At 34.3% G+C, this 21,090-nt stretch overlaps 2 protein-coding genes across 2 annotated transcripts in view; one reads left to right on the top strand and one right to left on the bottom strand.

Moving 5' to 3' along the window:
• The window catches only part of LOC127702715 (DNA-directed RNA polymerase II subunit RPB1-like), a 519,640-nt gene that overhangs the window by 343,546 nt on the left and 155,004 nt on the right, over positions 1–21,090 (bottom strand). The window lies entirely within an intron of this gene.
• On the top strand, positions 6,355–11,630 carry LOC127701928 (putative adhesion G protein-coupled receptor E4P). Its single transcript, XM_052205897.1, has 2 exons — positions 6,355–7,123; positions 11,599–11,630. The coding sequence occupies exons 1-2, from the start codon at positions 6,355–6,357 to the stop codon at positions 11,628–11,630; spliced, it is 801 nt and encodes a 266-aa protein (XP_052061857.1).

The raw sequence follows: 21,090 nt of genomic DNA, 5'->3' as shown, positions 1-21,090 counted from the left end.
ACAATTGAAGAGATTTATAACCAAAAGGACCTTTAAAAAACAGCCAAATCAATCTAAGGTCAACTTTGCCTGAGGGAGTTGAAACCTGTGATTCTTTATAATTTATAAAATTATAAACGGATAACTTTGGAAAGGTTTGTTATAAGGGAGCTACCATTTGATTTTTATGGGGGGGTGGGGGGTTCTAGGATGAAAAACTTTGTCCTGCATGTTTTTTTAGTTGTAATCTCTATCTTGCCTTTTTATTTTTCAATCTATTCGGTCCTGCCTTTTTTTAGCATTTTTTTTTGGGCAAAGTTGCTCATCCTGCCTTTTTTTTACTCAAAACTCCTGTCCTGCCTTTTTTCAAATTTCATCCTACCCCCCCCCCCCCCCCCCCCCCCCCCCTTTAAAAATCAAGTGGAAGCTCTCTAAATCAGGTCAGTACACTACTGGGTACTAAGCTGGTGATACCCTTAGGGACTGATAGAAGTTTTTTTGTGTTCTAGAATTTAAAGTATGAAAAAAATGTTTCAATAATTTTGATTACCTACCAGCCTACTAGATAAGGGCAGTGACACCTATTTCAGTATTCCCGACGCAGAAAGCAAATCTTCTGTGCTGGAACATGGCAACTTGACTGACCAAAAAATATATAATAAGTTGATTTATAAAAGTGTCTTAATAATTCTTCATATCTTAAATTCATAAATTCTCAGTGAAAATAATACAATTCAACAATGTTAGAGAAAGTTGTTTTAATTATTATAATGAATAATAATTTAAGCAAAGAAGCAAATTTATAGATTTACTGCAAAGAGGAAATAGATAAAGCACTGTGTGAAAGCAAGCAATATAAAAGAGATAAAAGAGAAAGAGTCACAAAGGACTTACTTTAACCCTTAGAATAATAAAGGTTTCTGAATATTTTGTTCAAAATATTTGTCAAATTCAATGCATTTTCATTGCAAACTTATAAGATATTTCCACAAAATTTCACATATCTCATAACTTTTGTTATACATATATTTTCCTTAATATAATATTAGAAGATATCAAAGGGACATTCAAGATCATAAGTCGAAAATAAACTGAGAACGTCATGGCAAAAAAATAAAGAAAAACAAAAGAAAAACAACAGTATACAAAACACAACATAGAAATCTAAAGACTGAGCAACATGAACCCCACCAAAAACCGGGGTGATCACAGGTGCTCTGGAATGGTAAGCAGATCCTGCTCCACATGTAGCAACCACCGTGTTGCTCATATTAAGTACAAGCCCTGTGATAAGTCTAATTCGGTAGTTCACATTAGGGGAAAGGAGGGTGGGATTGAGTTAAGGACGATTGGAACATATCCGTCGTAATCAGTGAAACAGATATTCTGGATCTGTAACGGTACACCAACTCGTGATTGCGTCCATAAAATTTTTGAAGGGATGATTTCAACTTCACCACTTGGAATTCTTGGTTTAATAGCTTTCTTGTTAGCAGCAAATCTCTATGAAGGAAATTATATAAGGAAATCAAGCACTGGAATATCGTATTAACGGGGAGATATATACTCCATATGCAAACGCTGCTGGAATGTTGCTACATAGAAATGGAAAGTTCATAATTAGGAAGCTGAAATCATCTCTTTTGTCGTTAATTTTTTTTTTTCTCAACCGATCATCATTGTCAATTTCTAGATGTAAGTTGGAAGTAGTATGATTTTTTTACAAAGTACGATGTATCCCTCCCTAAGACAAGATATTTAGCATTCTTTAAAATATTTTACTGGTCAAATACGTGTAAAATATGACTACAATTTAGAAACGAACTATCATTGGTAAAACAACAGAAAACACCTCATTTTGTCATAAACCAGGTTGACAAAATTGCACATATTTTGTAAATTTAGTAATTTGGATACGAAAGAAGACCAGACAAGACAAAACTTTATTTATGTCTCACCTGTTCCTTTTATAAAACATACAAATAGTTAATAAAACCTACGACAAAATGAGGATCGATTAATTCAGTTTAAAAGAGAAGGATTATCTATTGTTCGGATTAACGGATAATGTTGTAAAATTTATACGGTTAAGTACATAATGATATGATCAAAGTTTATCATAAGCCAAATTAAGAAGATTTATCATACATATATTCAGAGGATCCTCAAAATACAGTGAGGCCTTTTGCAACCCCTAAACACACTAGGTTTTTGTTTTACATGTATCCTCTTATTCTGTACACTTCTTTTGAAGTATTATAATACTTTATTGAATATGAGACTGACTAGATTCTGACCAATCGGTAAACCTCGAATGACTACGCCACCCTTGAAACAATCAAACATTCATACAAAGTTAGTGTTTGAGGAACGACCTACGCATGGTATTCTGAGTGATACTTTGGCTATTGTAATAATTAATGTTGTATAGGATATTTATATTATGATTTTTAATTTTTTTTTGTAGAATGCATCTGTTATACGTTTTGCTAATAGCTGTTTTGGCTGTATTAGTTTCGTCAAATAAAAAGATTGACATTACCACTCTACTGGACGCGTACACATTAACATGTGGACAACAATTTTGTTACAATCATGATCACAATCTACCTGATACGTCAAGGTATAGTTATTTATGTCCATATTGCAGTTGTGATCCGACATGCTTCTACAATGGGAACTGTTGCTTAGATTTGTTTCTATCTCTTAATATAGAATGTACTAATACAACCATCATATCATACTTTGAGCAAGAGTCTACATCTATTCATGAAGACTTTTTTGTAATGAGAACCTCTTGTCCCGATAGCGTAGATATTGATATTAAAAACCAGTGTGAGGGATCAAAAAATTTGACTGAGCAAATACAACATCTACCTGTTACATCAAAAGGTACACATTTTACATATAAAAACAAATTTTGTGCTGAATGCTATCACGATCTTGACATTGAATATTGGTCTTTTAGTTCAATTTGTGAGGAATTCGTTGATGTTAACTTTATGTCGTCTTTTGAAGACATTCTTCAAACCGCAATTATCAAAAAATGCAAATTCGGAGGCTTTTTGAAAAACACATTTGTCAGAGGATGTGACAAGAATCGCAAATCTGACATAATATCAACCTGCAATGTCAGTGGAACATGGGAAACCTACGATCCAAGTATAGAATGGGCATGCATGAATTACGATAATTCTTATGATATATTTAGGAATGTATTTTGCTACATTTGTAACCCTCCAGCATTCCTTGAACCTGCCACATCACAATGTAATAAAACTGGTCTTTGGGACGGATCAGATATGAAATTAACAAAAGCCTGCCAGGATTTTGGTTTTACATCAACCACTTATCCGTTCAAAAATATATTTTGCTACATATGTAACGTTCCGTTTGACAAGACAAGTTATGAGCAATCAAAAGACGCCTATACATTTAGTGCACATTCTGTGTATAAAGAAAGATATTTTAAATACAAGTTCCAAATAGATTACATCCTTGATCAAACTTTTTTATCGGGACTTTACGATGATAACAACATTCTAGATAAAAACGAGGAAACAAATGTAAAGGAAGACATATACCTACAGTATTATGCAATGACCGGAAATGGACATTTTTGTACAAACGTATCAAGTTTAATTCAAAATGATGGTAGTTGCTCGTGCGATGAATACTGTCATTTTGACAAAACAACTCCATGTTGTATTGATAGAGTTTTTAAACAATCTACTCAATGTATCAGTTCTAGCAGCGATAATTTCCTAGTGTATGATGGATGTGAAAGGGCAGGAAATGGCTTCGGGTCTTTATACGACAAATGTGTCGGTAAAAATGACAATTTACTTTACGATTTGCCAGTTCATGATTATAATACAAATGTTGATTATAAAAACATTTTCTGTGGACTTTGTCGTTATTTTAAAGATTCATCCAAAATGTTTATACCATATCAATTTCATCCATGGACAGTTTACCTTGTTTGTGAGGCAAGCTTACCTTTTTCATATCATGTGTCACTGTCAGAGTTGCTAGACTATAGACATCAGTCAAGATGCACAGTATCATACGAACATCGTAGTTGTGGGAAATGGTGTTCGAAAAATTCATTAATAACGAGTTGCAGTAGTGGCGCAAATTCCTCTTTGGAATATGCATGTCAGAATTATAATTTACCACCGTTTAAAGTAGAATATTACAACAAGATGAATAACTCGTCCTTAAAGAACTATCCAAATATATTTTGTGCCATGTGCAATAACACGACGACAGGACTGTATATAGGCAGTTGTAATATAACGGGTGATTGGGACAAGTATAACGAACAGATTGAACAGAAATGTTTGATTTTACCTCAGTTAGACTACCATTACCCGTTTAAAAACATATTTTGTAAAATATGCAATACCATATCCCGGCAATACGACGTTGGGTTGACCAATGACCCTGGTTGTTTACCTGGTGTTATAGAAAATGAAGTGACACATATTCGTAGTCTGTTTTCATTGTTTTTATACGATGATTCTGCTGATCTTGATAGTCCAATAGAGAGATGTAACAAACATAAAGTTTATGACACCTACGTGGTAAGTTCATCCGTTTTAAATTGATTTTAAAGCTTTTATATATTTGATTAATTACTATAGCTTTTATGTATCTTTCCCTTTTTCATTATAAAGATTGCATCATCTTGTTTGACATTGGTATGCAGTTCTGTTTAGTCGGTAAAGTAAACTGGGTATATCTTTGGACGAAATAATGTAAAAAGTAACATGTTTTAATAACTCGGGGATAAAGTTTAAATGGGAAGTGATATAACGATGTAAAAGTGATTTTCAAATAAACCATCATTAGGATGTACCAGTGATATGTGAGGAAACTTTCAAGGTTACGTTAGATTTAATTTGCTGTGTTAACAAACTTCTCTTTTCTATTCTATCATTTTATCGTTTTATCTGTCATTCATGATTGTAAATAAAGGTGAAGAATGTATATACAGTTGGAGAGAAATAATAAACAAAACATTGCTTTTCAAGTTCATTGTTTCAACAATGTTTCAAAAAAACTGACAGCGCCATGTCTAAATAAAGGCAACAGTAGTATACCGCTATTCGAAATTCATAAATCGATTGAGAAAAAAACAAATCCGGGTTACAAACTAAAACTGAGGGAAACACATCAAATATAAGAGGAGAACAACGACACAACAGAAACACAACACTAAAAGGCAACACACACAGAAACGAACTATAATATAACAATGGCCATTTTCCTGACTTGGTATAAGACATTTTAAGAAAAAATGGTGGGTTGAAACTGGTTTCGTGGCTAGCTAAACCTCCCGCTTTTATGACAATGTTAAATGTAACATTAAAATGACAAGATTACATGACAGGACTACAATACAAATAAATGGGAGAACATACAGGACAGAGACACACACAAATAATAGCTATCAAAAGGTACCAGGCTTATAACTTAATACGCCAGACGCGCGTTTCTAAAAAAGAAAAAGACCAAAACACAAACACAAACACAAACACAAACAACAGTACACAAAACACAACAGAGAAAACTAAAGACTGAGCAACATGAACCCCACCAAAAACTGGGGGTTATCTCAGGTGCTTCTGGTGGGTAAGCATCTTCTCATTGCGGCAATATTACCCCGATTTTTTATTTTATCAATATTAGTCAGTAACCATCAGCTCACCTTTTCTCTCTCTTTGTGTAGAAATAAAGGTTATAATGCCCACAGTTTTATTTATGCTATTTTGAAAGATTTCTATTTGTTTTTCAGATTCACATATACTGACTACTCTTTTTCAGGAACAGTGTCGAGATATCGGATGTTTTCCAGGACGAGTTTTGATTAATGACCGATGTCTACCAGTGCTACCTTTTACCTCAAACATAGGTTACATTATTGCTTTTGGCGTGGATATTTTCTTAACTTTTGCAATTGAAACACCTGTCTCTTTTTTAGGGAAGTTGCGAAACGAAATTTGGAATCAAATTAAGCTGGTTGGCGGTTTTCAATATCCCTTTAAACAAATGTCTATCATTTCAGTAAACATACCATGCAATGATGACTTTTCATGGACTGTAGGACATATTCATATATCTGTCTTTATGAAAATGTTTAGTGTTGGTGTTGTTGACAGAAGCAAAGTAGAGCAAAATCTTTTTAAGTTCATGCAAACTAATTTTACTTTTTATTTTCCCTGTTCAAAAAGTACTCCTGAAGTATTTTGTTCATCAAAATGCATTTTGGGTTTCGATGAAAATGCTTTTCATCTTCCTTCACGATTCTATTTTGCTTCTGAAAATAACGAATGTAGCCTGAAGGAAGAACTTAAAATTCAAAACACGAATATGTATGTCTTCCGACGAATTAGTAGTCTATTGGAGTGTCCTCAAATTCAGCTGGAAGCTGACGAAATTCAGGTTACATATGATAAAACTAAAGTCCGTATCCTTCGTTCTGGTGCTGAACTCAATTACTATGAATTCTTTTTTATAAAAGAAAATGCAATAAGAATATGTCTGAGTAAATTTTACGACATTGTTAAAGCTACCAAACAAGAGAAAACTCCTGTTATCCAAACGGTAATACTTATTTGCACTACGTTATCTCTTGGTGCCCTTTTGTTTACATTTGTTACTTATTGTATGTTTCCATCGTTAAGAACGCTGCCTGGGAAAAATAATATGAGTCTTATTTTTGCACTATTTTGTGCCTATACCTTTCTTGAATTCGGTATTGAGAGAACTGAAAACCAAATAGGTTGCATGATGCTAGGAATTTGTATTCATTTTTTCTGGCTGTCCACCTTCGGTTGTGTGAATGTTTGTTCTTTTCATATGTTTCGTACTTTTCGACAAAACTTTATATTCCAGAGTTATGATCAAGAAAGAGACAGAAAGCGGTTTGCCCTTTACAACCTTTACTCCTATGGTGTTCCATTGCTTTTTGTTGGCTTGAATGTGATAATTTCGAATCGTGTAATTGACAATCAGTCCTACGGTTACGGTGGAAAGGCTTGTTTTATCTCGCATCAGTTGACAGTTCTTTGTACATTCATTGCTCCTGTGGCACTTATCTGTTTGGTAAATCTTGTTTTGTTTATTTTTACAGCGATAAGTATAGCCTCTACACCAAAAGCTTGTGCGACGGACTCCTTTTCTCAAAACAAAATTCAATTTTCTGTTTATGTCAAACTTTTTATCCTAACTGGAGGTTCGTGGATTTTGCAGATTTTAGATTCTATTTTTCCGTTCTCAGTTTTCTCAATTTTAGTTTCCTCTCTGAATTCATTTCAAGGTATTTACATATTTTTTGCATACATTTGTAACCACCGTGTTTTTAACTTGTACAAGAGTTTAACTGAACAAAAGCAGATTGATAATTGTAAAACCGATCAGCGCATTTTCAAATCGAACATGCCGTTCCTGTCAACAGTATCTGCTACAAAATACCAAAACGATAAAGAAGTTGATTTAGGTCAATCAAACAAGGATGAAAGAATTTTGACGACAAACATGTAAAATGGATAAAAAACGTACAAACTGGTCTAAAGGCAAATCTAATTATTGTATGTTCATTTCAAATCTTCAACGTAAATCGTCTAGCTAAAGCGTTCATTCAGTTTGTTAACTTGACAAGAACATGTGTTATGCTACTGTTTAGAAAGGACATTGATGTAACTACGACGGACTATACAGTCATCAATGAGCAAACCCAAACCGTAAGCTAAAAAAGGCATGACAAAATGGGAAACAATGCAAAAGAAAAAAGTCATGATTAATGCCAAAACCAACAAACGAAGAACAGATATGACAGACAGGAACCAACGACAATCACTGAATTACAGGCTCCTGTTTTGGACAGACACATGTATAATATGGCGGGGTTAAAAATTATGTGAGAGCTCAACCCTGCCCTAACATGGAACAGAGTTATACCAGCACCACAAAAGAAAAAAAAGAAAAACATCAGTTGATTAAGGCTGGACTCGTCAGATAAGTATTAAGCTAACAAAACAAAACGCTAAAAAACACAAAACAAAAGGAACAATTCTAATAATCATCCCTTAGTGAATTTTACGGACGCCATCACGAGTTGGTTGACTGTTATGGATGTTTCACAGATGATAGCGGATATGTTTCTAATGCCGTTACTACAATCCCGTCCCCGTTTCTCCGAATATGACCTACATAATTAGACTTATTACCGGGTTTGTACTAACATGAACAACACGACAGGTGCCACAAGTGGAGCAGGATCTGCTTACCCTTCCGGAGCACCTGAGATCACCCCCAGTTTTTAATGGGGTTCGTGTTGCTCAGTCTTTAGTTTTCTATGTTGTGTTTTGTGTATTATTGTTTGTCTGTTGGTCTTTTTCTTTTTTAGCCATGGCGTTGTCAGTTTATTTTCGACTTTGACTGAGTTTGACTGTCCCTTTAGTATCTTTCGCCTCTCTTTTATTCAGTTTTCAATGGAAGTGGAAATAAGGCTGTCAGGATCTCTTTACTGTGATCATCTTAATTAAGGAATATATTTCCCTCAAGCAAAGCACTGATTCAATGCCCGGCTTTAACTATACAGTTTGTCCCTTTAGGTTGATTAACTCTGCATTTTTTAACAAGTTTTGGATTTTCAAATAGTTTGGACTAAGGCATCACTGAAGAGACATTTATTGTTGAAACTCGCTTCTGGTGCAAGAATTTGGTACTGTTAATGTTATTATTTCATTAGATCTGGATAAATGTAATGTTTCTTATTCAAATTATACAAGAACAAAACTGGAATCTTATTCTTAAATCAGAACTTCCAAATACGCCTCATGATAAGATAAAGCAAAATGTAAAAATCGAATTTGTGTAAAGTTTTTACATTTTATTGGTGCAGTCCCATTTTAAGATATTGGTAAAAAAAATAGCATTATAGGAAATTATCAACAGAACGTCTACCTAGAATTATGTTATAAAATGATGCATTGTAAATATAAAACGTCGTAAAAACAAGTGTGTTCTATATATCTAACTAGTCATGTCGTCAATAAAATATACTGTAAGAAGTTCTTTAGTTTATAGTTTTTCATTGGAATATTGTTTCAAAAATGCAAGAATAGTATCAATTGAATTTAATCACCCTCTGTGTTAAGCCTTTACTACAATGTGTGAAATGAAATGTTGATTTTTTATCTTTTCCAAGCGTTTATTTCATATTACGTAAATCAATATTTTTTTTTCGATGCGCATCTAGTTATCATTATTATTCCTTTTACATATTATCGATACCTGATTGTTGTTGTTTACTTAACGTCCAGTAGATATACTTATATCTCATGAATATTCTGGAATCTTAACGAGAATAATTAAACATTATACTCACTACGAAGGCCCTGTAAAGCGGATCGTCCTGGCTGTACAAGGAAGTGGTCCTAATCGGAAAAGGAGGGCGTCGGATAAAAGAAGAAACGTTTCTTTGCAACAAGTCATGTTCGGATCCCTCAAATCGTTGTCACGAGGGTTCTTTATTGTTTCGAAAGCATGTCATACTCGAAACCTCAAATTTGACTTTTCATTCCCGAATATACGAGGCTGCATATTTCTTCATCTAAAAAATGGACGCTTCTCATTGGTATGGGTTTTATTTCCGAATGGGAGAAGTCCAGATGACCATCTTTTACAATCGAAAATCGTATGGGACCGAAATCAACAAATTCTTGACATGCTCTTGTACGGACTACATAGATAATGAGTTACTGAATTGATACTAGGCATCACAGTGTTATTCAGAGTCGATTGCACAATCATTGATCGCTTTCTCCATACCAATTGACTATATAAAAAAATAACATTGTGGGATTTTTTTTTTTTGGAGGAAACAGTCGTTCTCTCCTGTAACTTATTTATTGAATCCACATAGACATGGAAAAAAAATAAAAACGACGAAAAGACAAAAAAGTGAACAAAACACTGCATAGACAACTTTACACTGAGTAACACGAATCTCGCCAAAAACCGTTGATAATCTCAGGTGCACATGAAGGGTTAATAGATCCTGTTGCACATGGTGTTAATCCTATAAAATACTTGGATGGAGAGTTGTCTCATTTGCACTCATACCACATCTTCTTATATCTATTTGATAAGTGATTTGCAACTTCCTGTGAAAAACCAATGACCTTTATATAAAATATGGAATTGTGTATAGCTTCAATAAAATTAGACGGGTTTTTTTCTTTCTTGATTCCAATGGGGATATTGCACTTGAGATAAAAAGAACATAATGCCATGAACAACTACGACTTGATTGCTGCTTTTGGTCATTACAGTTTCTGTATGGCCTTCAGCAATAAATGTAATACACCTGAGAGCAATATTAAGATGGATAGATGGACTCTTTTGTTGCATTAAGATTGCTATCTAGACTGTCACTTCTTCAAAACCATGTGTTTATGTATAATTAAAGTTTTGTATTCTGCCAACTTATATAATTTAAATACTTGGAAATACTTGTGATTAAACAATCACGCATGCATCTGGACCAAAAAACAAAAACTACCTTCAAATTTTTACATAGACAACCATTAGTTTTGGATATAAAATGATTGGTGGTAGACAATATCATCTTAATATAAGTATAGCTTACATATTTTGGACAATAACATGTGACCTTTTAATTTGATATGCATATACCGTTCCCTTCACTAACGGTAAGTCGCATGTTTCATCTTCCAATTGACAAGGTAGAAGTCCGCAAGAAGACATGTCATCCTATCCGAACACGTTTTCTGACTTCTATCCGACCTGTCTTTGCTCGAGATATCAAAATCATGCCTAAACAGTGTTGAGTTTGACCCAAACCACAACCTCCTACACTCAAACCCCCGACACCAAGCCATTTGACCGTCTTTAAAAAAAATAATAAATCATGTTACTGTCGAGCAAAGCAAAAACAGGACCTACAATTAACTTAAAAATAAATCTTTGATATTAAAATTGCTGCATGGTTACAAAGATTAAAAGACACACACAAAAAAAAACTTTTCGGCTTTCGTTCACAACGATGTCATCGAAAAACATCTCATAAAAAGTTTAAGGAAACTTGAACTTTGAACAATTAATTCCCTAGATACTGTGAACCTTTAATTATATGTCAGGAATTTGTGACAAAATATCGACGTCGATGACAATGTAAATGGTACACGAATCGTCCGACACAAAATGATCTTACACCGACTAAAACAATGGGAAAAACTAGTAATTACACAGGGTTGTCGGAAGATCAAAATCGTTACCCTATTGATCATTTGAACGATGACTGAACATTTTGCCGTTGATTTTCATCCAATCATATTGTTTATCTGTGAAGTGTTTTTGATAAAGAGGAGTCGGAGTTTGGTTGTTAGTATGGTCTGTTGTACTGTCCGTTGTACTGTCCAATGTTCTTTTCTGTAATTTCTATAAATCTTTTATAATGTATTACCAGATGCTGTACACATCAAAATTCGGATGTCGTATGCTTAATAGACTACTAGACCACACCCGCGACATCGCGGGTCCGTGACTGAATTGAGTTATCTAATCATGTATAAGTCTTATTTTTAGCCTGGATTTTTAGTATTGGTATTGTCATATGATAAAGTCATGTCGGTTATAAGAGGCACGGTTTACTCTGCTTTCAAAATCTTTCTGTTTGAACCCGTCGACCAGGAACTTATTAATTATTTGTAGTATTTATTATTTGAAAAACAAAAGGGCCCGGAGTGGTGTAATTTGTAATCAACATCATTGTCCTATATTAGTTATACATAAAGTTGAATTCTTTAATTCGCCGTTTTTATGTCATGCCGCCTAACAAATTGGAAACTGTACCTACGCCTTTATTTCAAGTCTGGATTTTTAGTCATGATTTGAATGTATTGTTCAGTATCTTAACTAATATAGGAAAATAAACTGATTAAAAAACCACAAATGGAAACAATGTGACAATGATTGAATTGAGTAGTGTCAACCCTGTATAATGACGAAGTTTAGGTGTGTTTGTTATGACCCGTGTATATAGCAAATGGTGGTGCGCCTGACGGATGCGGAACGTACATATTAGGTAATAGGTAACAGGTGACATATACTATTGGTATCGATATAGGATTCGACCCGGAACTTGTTAATTATTGATAATATTAATTATGTGGAAAACAAAAGGGCCTGGAATGGTGTAATTTTTAATCAACATCATTGTCCTATATTAGTTATAGGAGAATCACTCTGATTCAAATAAAAAATTCTCCGAAACTGACATTATCAAGATGCTTGATTTCTTGATTGACAACATATTTGTTACGTTTGGAGGACGTGTTTTTCAACAGACTGTCGGAATTCCAATGGGAACCAATTGGGCCCCTTTTCTTGCCGACTTGTTTCTTTATTATTATGAGGCTGACTTCATACAGGAACTTCTTAGGAAGAAAGATTAGAAGTTAGCAATATCCTTTAACTCTACGTTCCGCTATATAGATGATGTTCTCTCACTAAATAATACAAAATTTGGTTACTATGTTGAACGAATCTATCCCATCGAACTAGAGATAAAGGATACTACAGATACAGTTAAGTCTGCCTCATATCTTGACTTACATCTAGAAATTGACAATGAGGGTCGGTTGAAAACAAAACTTTACGACAAAAGAGATGATTTCAGCTTCCCAATTGTGAACTTTCCATTTCTATGTAGCAACATTCCAGCAGCGCCTGCAAACGGAGTATATATCTGCCAATTGATACTATATTCCCGGGCTTGTGTTTCCTATCATGACTTCCTTGATAGAGGATTGCTGCTCACAAGGAAGCTATTAAACCAAGAGTTCCAATTGTTGAAGTCCCTTCGTAAATTTTACGGACGCCATCACGAGTTGGTTGACCGTTATGGAATAACCGTTTCACAGATGATATCGGATACGTTCCTTATGTCGTAACTACAATACCATTCCCTTTTCACGAATGTGACTTAGCGAATTAGACTATTAACCGGATTTGTAATAACATAAGCAACACGACGGGTGCCACATGTGGAGCAGGATCTGCTTACCCTTCCGGAGCACCTGAGATCACCCTCAGTTTTTGGTGGGGTTCGTGTTGCTTAGTCTTTAGTTTTCTATGTTGTGTCATCTGTACTATTATTTGTCTGTTTGTCTTTTTATTTTTGGCCATGGTGTTGTCAGTTTGTTTTCGATCTATGAGTTTGACTGTCCCTCTTGTATCTTTCGTCCCTCTTTTATATATAATGTTGAATTCTTTGATACGTCGACTGAGCATGCGCGAAAGCGTATAAGACACGGATCGATAACGGTCTCCGAATTTGTATATTTTCTCAAAAATTGGCGTTTTCTGTGGAAAAAAAGATTTTGCTTAAAAGACTATTTTTATATTCCGGCGTATATATTTTTTCTACAGGATACCTACTCTGTGTTTTAATATGCGGTGAACAACGTGGGAAGCATGGCGGGAATGAAGATGACTGACCAACTGTGAGGAGAGAAATTTCAAGCAGAAGAATAAACAGGCAAGATATTATTCAAAATAGACTGCACATTTTGTTGTGATATTCGATTAACTGATAACCTGACCTGAAATAAGGTGAAGCTTCCAGACAGATCCAGTGTACACGTGTCATCCTTATTTAAAACTGAAATGTGAAAAAATTTTAAAACCGAAGATCACATTTACAAAAAAAGACTTGTACGGGTGCTGCTAAACGGCGGAAACGGAAAGAAATATTTATATGGACGGAATTTGAGAAAAAAAATGGCGAGAATTACGAAAATCAATAATTAAAGACTAATATAACGAAATCACACAAGTCTGTTGAAAAAAGGATAGGAGATATCATGGAAAATAGCAAACAGTTTTGCAAATACATAACAGACATAACAGCTAAAAAAAACTAGAGGCCATAACGAGCATGTGTCGCTCATCTAGTTCTATGTGCATCTTTAACAATGGGAACTCTCCAACATTGTAGACTTGAATAGATTAAAAAAAATCTCTTTTTTATTTATCTTGAATTACTGACCATTTTTCTGTTTTACAGATTCTCTCTTCTCTTCATTAGTTTTCACCCAAAACACAAAAGAGGGTAAAAAAAGTCGTCATTTCAGGGCAATCACTTCTATAAATAGTCTACTTACTATTACGGCAAAATTTGACTCGTTAGTAGATCTTGTCTTGTTGATAATTTTTGTTATCTAAAGTTTCTATCTATCTTTTATAGTTTTCAGGATAATAGGCAAAAATACCCAAAATTGGTAAAAATCATTAAAAAGCAAAAACTCAAATAACGAATCGACTAACGATTCCGACCATTTTGACCTCTTTGTAGATCTTGTCTTGCTAGTCATTTTTGCTCTTAAAAGTTTCTATCTATCTATAATATATTTCAATGTTATAGGCAAACATGAAAAAAATGGTAAAATTCGTCATTTAAGGGGGATGATAACTCCTACAAGAAATCGTCTGACAGTTTTGACGTGAATGGACATTAGGTAGAACCTTCAACCTCAACCTTCTGAACATTTCTTCCCCATCAGATTTTCTCTATTCATGGCGGTTTTCAAAATAATAGACAGCACTTCCCTATGTTCAATTTTTAGCCATGTTGACCATCTTGGTTGGCAGGCGGGGCTATCTAACACCTTTTTTTTAAACTAGATACACCAATGATAATTGAGGCCAAGTTTAACCAAAACAGACGACTTCTTATAGGACATGTGTTCGATAAAACTTGGCCCAGTAGTTTCAGAGTAGATGATTTTTGTAAAAGTTAACAACGACGAAGACGAACGACGGACGCCAAGTGATGAGAAAAGCTCACTTGGCCCGGTGGACCAGGTGAGCTAAAAAGACGTCTCAAAGTGTACCACCACTAAAGACTAAGGCAGGTCTACCAGCAGAAATCGACCATGACAGAGCAAAAAAAATAAATGAACAAAATTATATCCAAAATTGAAATAGAAATAACTTCAGTAAGGGCGAGAAAAAAAAATTAGAACATGGACTCAATACATCAAAAGCATGAGGGCAGACGAAATAAGCCCTAGAATATGTAAAAAAATATTAAATGAATATTTCGGTATTTTTTTTATTTTACTTTTTTTTAGCACAAATCATTAGTCAACTTTTTCAACAATCCAACAATACCATACCTAATGAATGGACAACAGCAGACATTTGTCAGCTTTTCAAGAAGGCTGACCATTCGATACCGCTAAGTATCTTTAACGTGCATTTTCTGCAAGATGCTCGAACATATAGTATGTTTCAACATTCTGCCTCATCTAGATCATTATAGTATCATCAATGAAAAAAAACATGCTTTTCGTAAATATCGCAGTTGCGACTATGTGCTGTCATCAATGTTTGGGCCAAAAAACACCGATAAAGGACATATTAATATTATATTTTGAAAAAGCTTTCGACACACAGCCCCACAAAAACTACTTAAATCGAAATTAAACAGTTACTGGATATCAGGTAAAACACTGTTGGATTGACTCATTCCTATGATACCGCAAGCAAAGATTCGTGGTAAATTGGACAAAATCAAACTGGTCCATCAGGCGTTGATTCTGGGGTACCCCAAGGCACTGTCCTGGGTCAGGTGTTATTCAGTCTACATATTAATGATATCTTAGATAATCGGGTGTTTGGCCAGTAGAAACATCCAAACGATCAGATGCGTAGCATAGAATAAAAATAAATAAAATAGAACAGAGAATAAGGATTTTTCAGCTATCTTGACATAGTACTAAAATCTTTAAAATCTACCAATATAAATAAGAGTATTTCCTTATCGGTTGTTGTCCATACTTCATTTTCCTACCGGTATTCTCTTACGTTTACTTTCCATTATACAAGAAAAGATAGAAGGAAAATCCCCCCAAAATGCATTACTCTACAACCTATCTAGAATCGAGGAGAATGTCCATCTTTTTAGACCGTATTTCTGTTTTTTGTATTGTTGGGTTACTGTCTTATTGACGTTTATCCAACATCTATTTTAATATCTTTATTTTTTTTTTAAATAAGAAAGTCAAACAGACTATAGTAAATCGCAAGAACCGTACATACGTTCATGGTCTCAAGTAGAATATAAAATAAATGAACCAATGGAACAATTGCAATTGGTTTACGCAATTAAATAACGTACAATATACAAGCCATTATTAAATATTTTAAAAACATAGTCTCGTCATCTCCTGCCAAATTATTGCAATACTTTATGCTTTAAAATGTTTTTTTCTTAAATTTATTCCTCTGTTTTTCTTTCTTGAAAACATTGTAATATACTATATAAAAAATGCCTATGTAAATAAATAACCAAAAAGAAAAGATGTAAATTTCTTTCTGTTTCCGTTTTTCGTTTCCGTTCCGTATTCCGTATCCGCCTTTTAGCAACATCCCTCCCAAGTCATGGTCCATTGTAGGTATATCCGCATTGGCAGATCTTGTTAACACGGAAATTATTTGGCTTTATCTAAAGTCGTGGTGTAGTGACTGAATAGTTTACATGTGAAATTTGTGCTATTTAATTTTCAACATTTGCATTTTACTATCAAAATTACATACAGGCGAGGCGTGTGTGTGTACTGCAGAAACCATTATAGATGGAGAGAAATTGTAAATAGCAAAGATTTGAAACCCAATAAGATCTACAAATGAGGCCGAACGATAACATAAAGTTAATTTCTATGTCATTTGTTCACTTGTGGAGAGTTGTCTCGTTGGCAATCACACCACATCATCGTTCGAAATTGTCAACTAACACCTTTTAGGAGATGCCCATGGATGACGATTTTTACCCATTTTTTTTCTGAATCAAGGATGGGTGTTTAGCAAAATAAGGCTTACAAATAATTAAGTCCACATCATTGAAATCATCAATTGACCACCTGAAAGAAGTTGTTATCTTTGGAGGATTTTTGTCAATACATGTATTTGCAGTTTTTGCACAGTAGACAGTAAAACTTGAAGGTATTGATATTGATTATCAAATTAATTTTAATCACCACATTAATTTCTGTCCTTTGGCAAACAAAAATAATACCTTTAAATTAGAAAAAAAATAAGGAAAGGGTTTACGATTTATATATGAAGACTATGTTAGTTCGTATGATGAATTACTTGTACGAGCAAAGGTTCCATCACTGAAAATTAGACGTATGCGTAATATGGCTATTGAATGTTTTAAAATTTTATATAAATTGTCACCACCATGTTTACATGATTTAGTTGTATCGAAAGATTGTAAATATAATTTTAGATATTCTAATATTTTAGATATACCTAGGGTTCGAACATCAACCTATGGTAAGAACTCTTAAATATATAGCTGCTGTTTTATGGAATGATCTACCTAATGATTTTAGAAAAAATGCGTATTTCAGTCCGTTTAAAAATATTTTAAAGACATTGAATGGAAATGACTGAAAGTGCACAGTTTGTGCAGATTATTAAGTTATATATTATGTTAAAATTTTACCATTTAGATAATATCATATTTTTAGTATTTTATGCTATGCATTTTACCAGCTTTTTGATCATGCTTAGTTTACATTTTATATGCTTTTAGCTTTAATACCTAGTATGCTTTTAGCTTTAATACCTAGCTTATCATGCTTATAATCTACTTAATTATTACTACCATGATTATAGTGCTTCATTTTGTGTTATGTAACTTATTGCATGTGTATTATGTATTGTATTGTTATGTCTTGTATGTCGGTTATTTATATACTATGCCGACTCTAAATAAAACTTATTTATTTATTTATTTATTATAAAACAAAACGTTCAGGACAATTCAGATCTACACATGCAGTGCGCATCATGACCGAAATTGTCAATCGGCTCCTTTTGAAAGGTAGAAGTTGAAGAGAAACTGTAAAAAGCGAAAAAGATCAACAAAATAAGATCCACAAGTAAGTAAACAGAACCAAATTGTCACACTAGTTATATGATTTATTGCCATTAAATCTGAATAAATTTTAATAGGTACATGTCGGTCAGACAGGATTCAACTGACATTGGCCTAATTTCGTTGATTCATAACCCATACTGAATTTCAGGGTTGGTTAGCATAGGGACAAAAACCTGAATATATAAGGCTCATAATTAGTTATAGTATACGCTATATAAGACTCGTCTGCAACCAGTGGCGGATCCAGAGGGGGGCGTAGAGGGCGTACGCCCCCCCCTTTGCTTGAACTTTTTTTTTTTTTTTTTTTGTAAAATGATTGATCAGACTAGACTTCGTGAACTTTGCCATTACCCGGCCGTGTATTTAATTTTTATGCGACAATTCTTTACTTATAAAGATATTTTTCGCTCGTATTTACTGTAATATATTATTGATTATGTCAAAGTCATGTGATTCGCTACGGTGGAGTTGATCAGTACGTCGAAAAAAACGTCACTCAGTCATTTTGAAATTCAAATTACAGTAACACATTGCTTACGGCGGAGAATGACAAGCATGACTCTTTCAAAGCGACAAAGGATTGAACAAGAACCACGTATTGACTTCTATTTCACAATTCCACTCAACAGAAAATAATACTCTATTACACTCTCATGAAAAAAAAAGTTCCACAGCAATATTATTTACCTACGAAAATATGTTTAACCCCAGACGCCCCAGCCAATTAATAACATTGCTGAATAGTGATCCCCAGTCAGTAAGCTCTAGATAGATTTAAAGTCTAAGGTACGAACCATTTGATTTGATAGGGCAGTCCGAGATATTTCAGAAAAAAAAATCCAACAGAATTATTCAGCATTAAATGAACATGGTGAATAAAAAAACGGGCGTAAATTTTTTTGGGGGTTTGCATGTAAATCCCATATCTGACCGAAATGTCTGTTTCGCCGAACTGATATACTGAATACTTTTTTCAAGGCCCAACTGCAACCTGCCTGCTGGGTGTGGCCTTTATGTCTCCATTTGTCGACCGTCATTCACAACTTCGTTGTCATTTGATTTTCAGACTCATTCGTAGCCTTTGGTTGATTTGGGACCCCTCACTTCCCTTGTTGGGTGAAACATTTCAACCAAACATTTGGATAAAAATGCTTGTTTGTCTTTGTTCGTGTCGGTCGTATTATAAACTTCATTGAATAGTCGTATATCATCATACATGTTTACAAAAAGAAATCTGTGAGGTTATGCTAACTAACCATACAACAAACGAGAATTTTCCATGTCCATTTTTACTGTCAAATCCCGTATTAAATATATTAGTTGTACATAGCTTTGGATCCATTCAGTCATTTTATAATAGACAATTAATGGGGAGAATGCGGCATCAAAAATGTCCAACCCTAGCTTACTCTTTAACTATAAAATATACATGCCCCACGTCAGGAACCGTTAAAAATGTGCATTTTACACTTATTTTATGTTTTTTAGCCCTAAAAAAGGTCTAAAAAAATTTGCATTTTACACTTATTTTATGTTTTTTAGCCAGCCCCAAAAAAGGTCTAAAAAAATTTTCGCCTCGCTCCGCTCGGCGAACTTTAAATACTACGCCCCCCCTTTCCAAAATCCTGGATCCGCCCCTGGCAACTCAATTAATAAAATTGGAAATTTAATGACTGACCTCATTTTCTGGGTTAATGTGTTAATAGTTCGGTCTATAATATTATTGGGTATTGGAAGGATCGAGTTCGTGTCTGCCTGACAAACATTTGACATCGACATATTTTTGTCTCGCCTCAGTGTGACGGAATGCGACACAGAGATGTTGCGTTTCCGGCGACGTCGGCGTCAACGATTGTAATTAAGGTTTTCGCTTAAGTTAGTTTGATAGGAACTAATTGTAATAGATCAATGAAAATTTCTCTAGTTTCATTTCTATCAGTACATATCAGTTTGCCGACTATTTCGAGGCACAACCCCCGTAGGTTGTAGTCCAGTAAGTCAATTATTTACCAATTTTCAATGTCAAGTTTTCGGCTTAAGTTGATTTGATAAGATATACTTACAACAGACCACGATATTTTCTATAAAGTTATATTACTGTATGTACATCTCAGTTTGCTGACCATTTCGAGGCCCTGCCCACTAGTTCATGGTCCAGCGACTTTGAATTAATTATAAATGTTGTTGTCCTTCAGATTGTCTTTTTCTGAATTTTATGCCGACAGGCGTGATCTATCTCTGAGTTGATAGTTTATTAAGGAGTTTTTGGTCGATGTTTAATTCTATTTGGTGTATGTAATGATTGCATGGTGTACATGTTTGTCTGGTAGGGTTCATCTGACCTTTGCCTCATTCTCTTGCTTCAATGATTTATTTTTAGTTTTCTTTGTGGGTGGGTCTGTTTCTCGGAAACTATAAGCAGTCTGTGAACTTTATGTGGTGTACAATTTCGTCTTTCAGCGTTCATCTAACCTAGACGTTACTTTAGTCATTGATATTGTTTTCAGTTTATATGATACTTTAATTTGAAAGCCTTTAATTCACTAAAAAGAAAGCATTTTATGTCCCTCTCTGACGACTCGGCAAAACAGTCACAATCGGGAATAAGTCACGTTCGGTAATTAAAAGATCAGACGACGTAATGTCAAACCACAATCTAACACGTGGTAAAAATGTCCTTAGTTAGTTTGGACAAAGACACATCGTATGGATCGACCAATTCGTGATGGTGTCCGTAAAATTTACGGAGTGTCATTTTTAGTCTGTCCTCCTCATAACTTTTTTGGAGTAGTTTCTGCGTTAGGAGCACACTCCTGTATATGAAGTCCGTATAGTGTGAACATGGACGAGCATAACGTATCAACTGAGATATGTAAACACCATACGAAGGGGCAGAGGGTATGTTACTGCTGAGAAATAGGAAATTGATAATTGGGAAGTTGAAATCGTCCCGTTTATCATAGATTTTCGTGTGATGTCGTCCATCTGTGTCAATATTGAGGAAAAGATCAAGGTATGAAGCAGTCCTTCTAGTATCAGTAGTATCCTTAATTTCAAGTTCACTGGGATATATGAGATGTAAGTATTGGCTGAAATATGGGTTATTCAATGATAGGACATCATCA

Source organism: Mytilus californianus, unplaced genomic scaffold (assembly GCF_021869535.1).
Source record: "Mytilus californianus isolate M0D057914Y unplaced genomic scaffold, xbMytCali1.0.p SCAF_5, whole genome shotgun sequence".
NCBI lineage: Eukaryota > Metazoa > Mollusca > Bivalvia > Mytilida > Mytilidae > Mytilus > Mytilus californianus.
The sequence above is the reverse complement of the archived record's forward strand: the minus strand, read 5'-3'. Positions and strand labels throughout refer to the sequence as shown.

What these genes read in the sequence shown, in the direction of transcription:
- LOC127701928 (XM_052205897.1), top strand. Translation starts at nt 6,355, where the DNA reads ATGTATGTCTTCCGACGAATTAGTAGTCTATTGGAGTGTCCTCAAATT. An exon ending in GTTTATTTTTACAGCGATAA is followed by an intron (nt 7,124 to 11,598) that starts GTATAGCCTCTA and finishes TCTTATTTTTAG; the next exon opens with CCTGGATTTTTAGTATTGGT.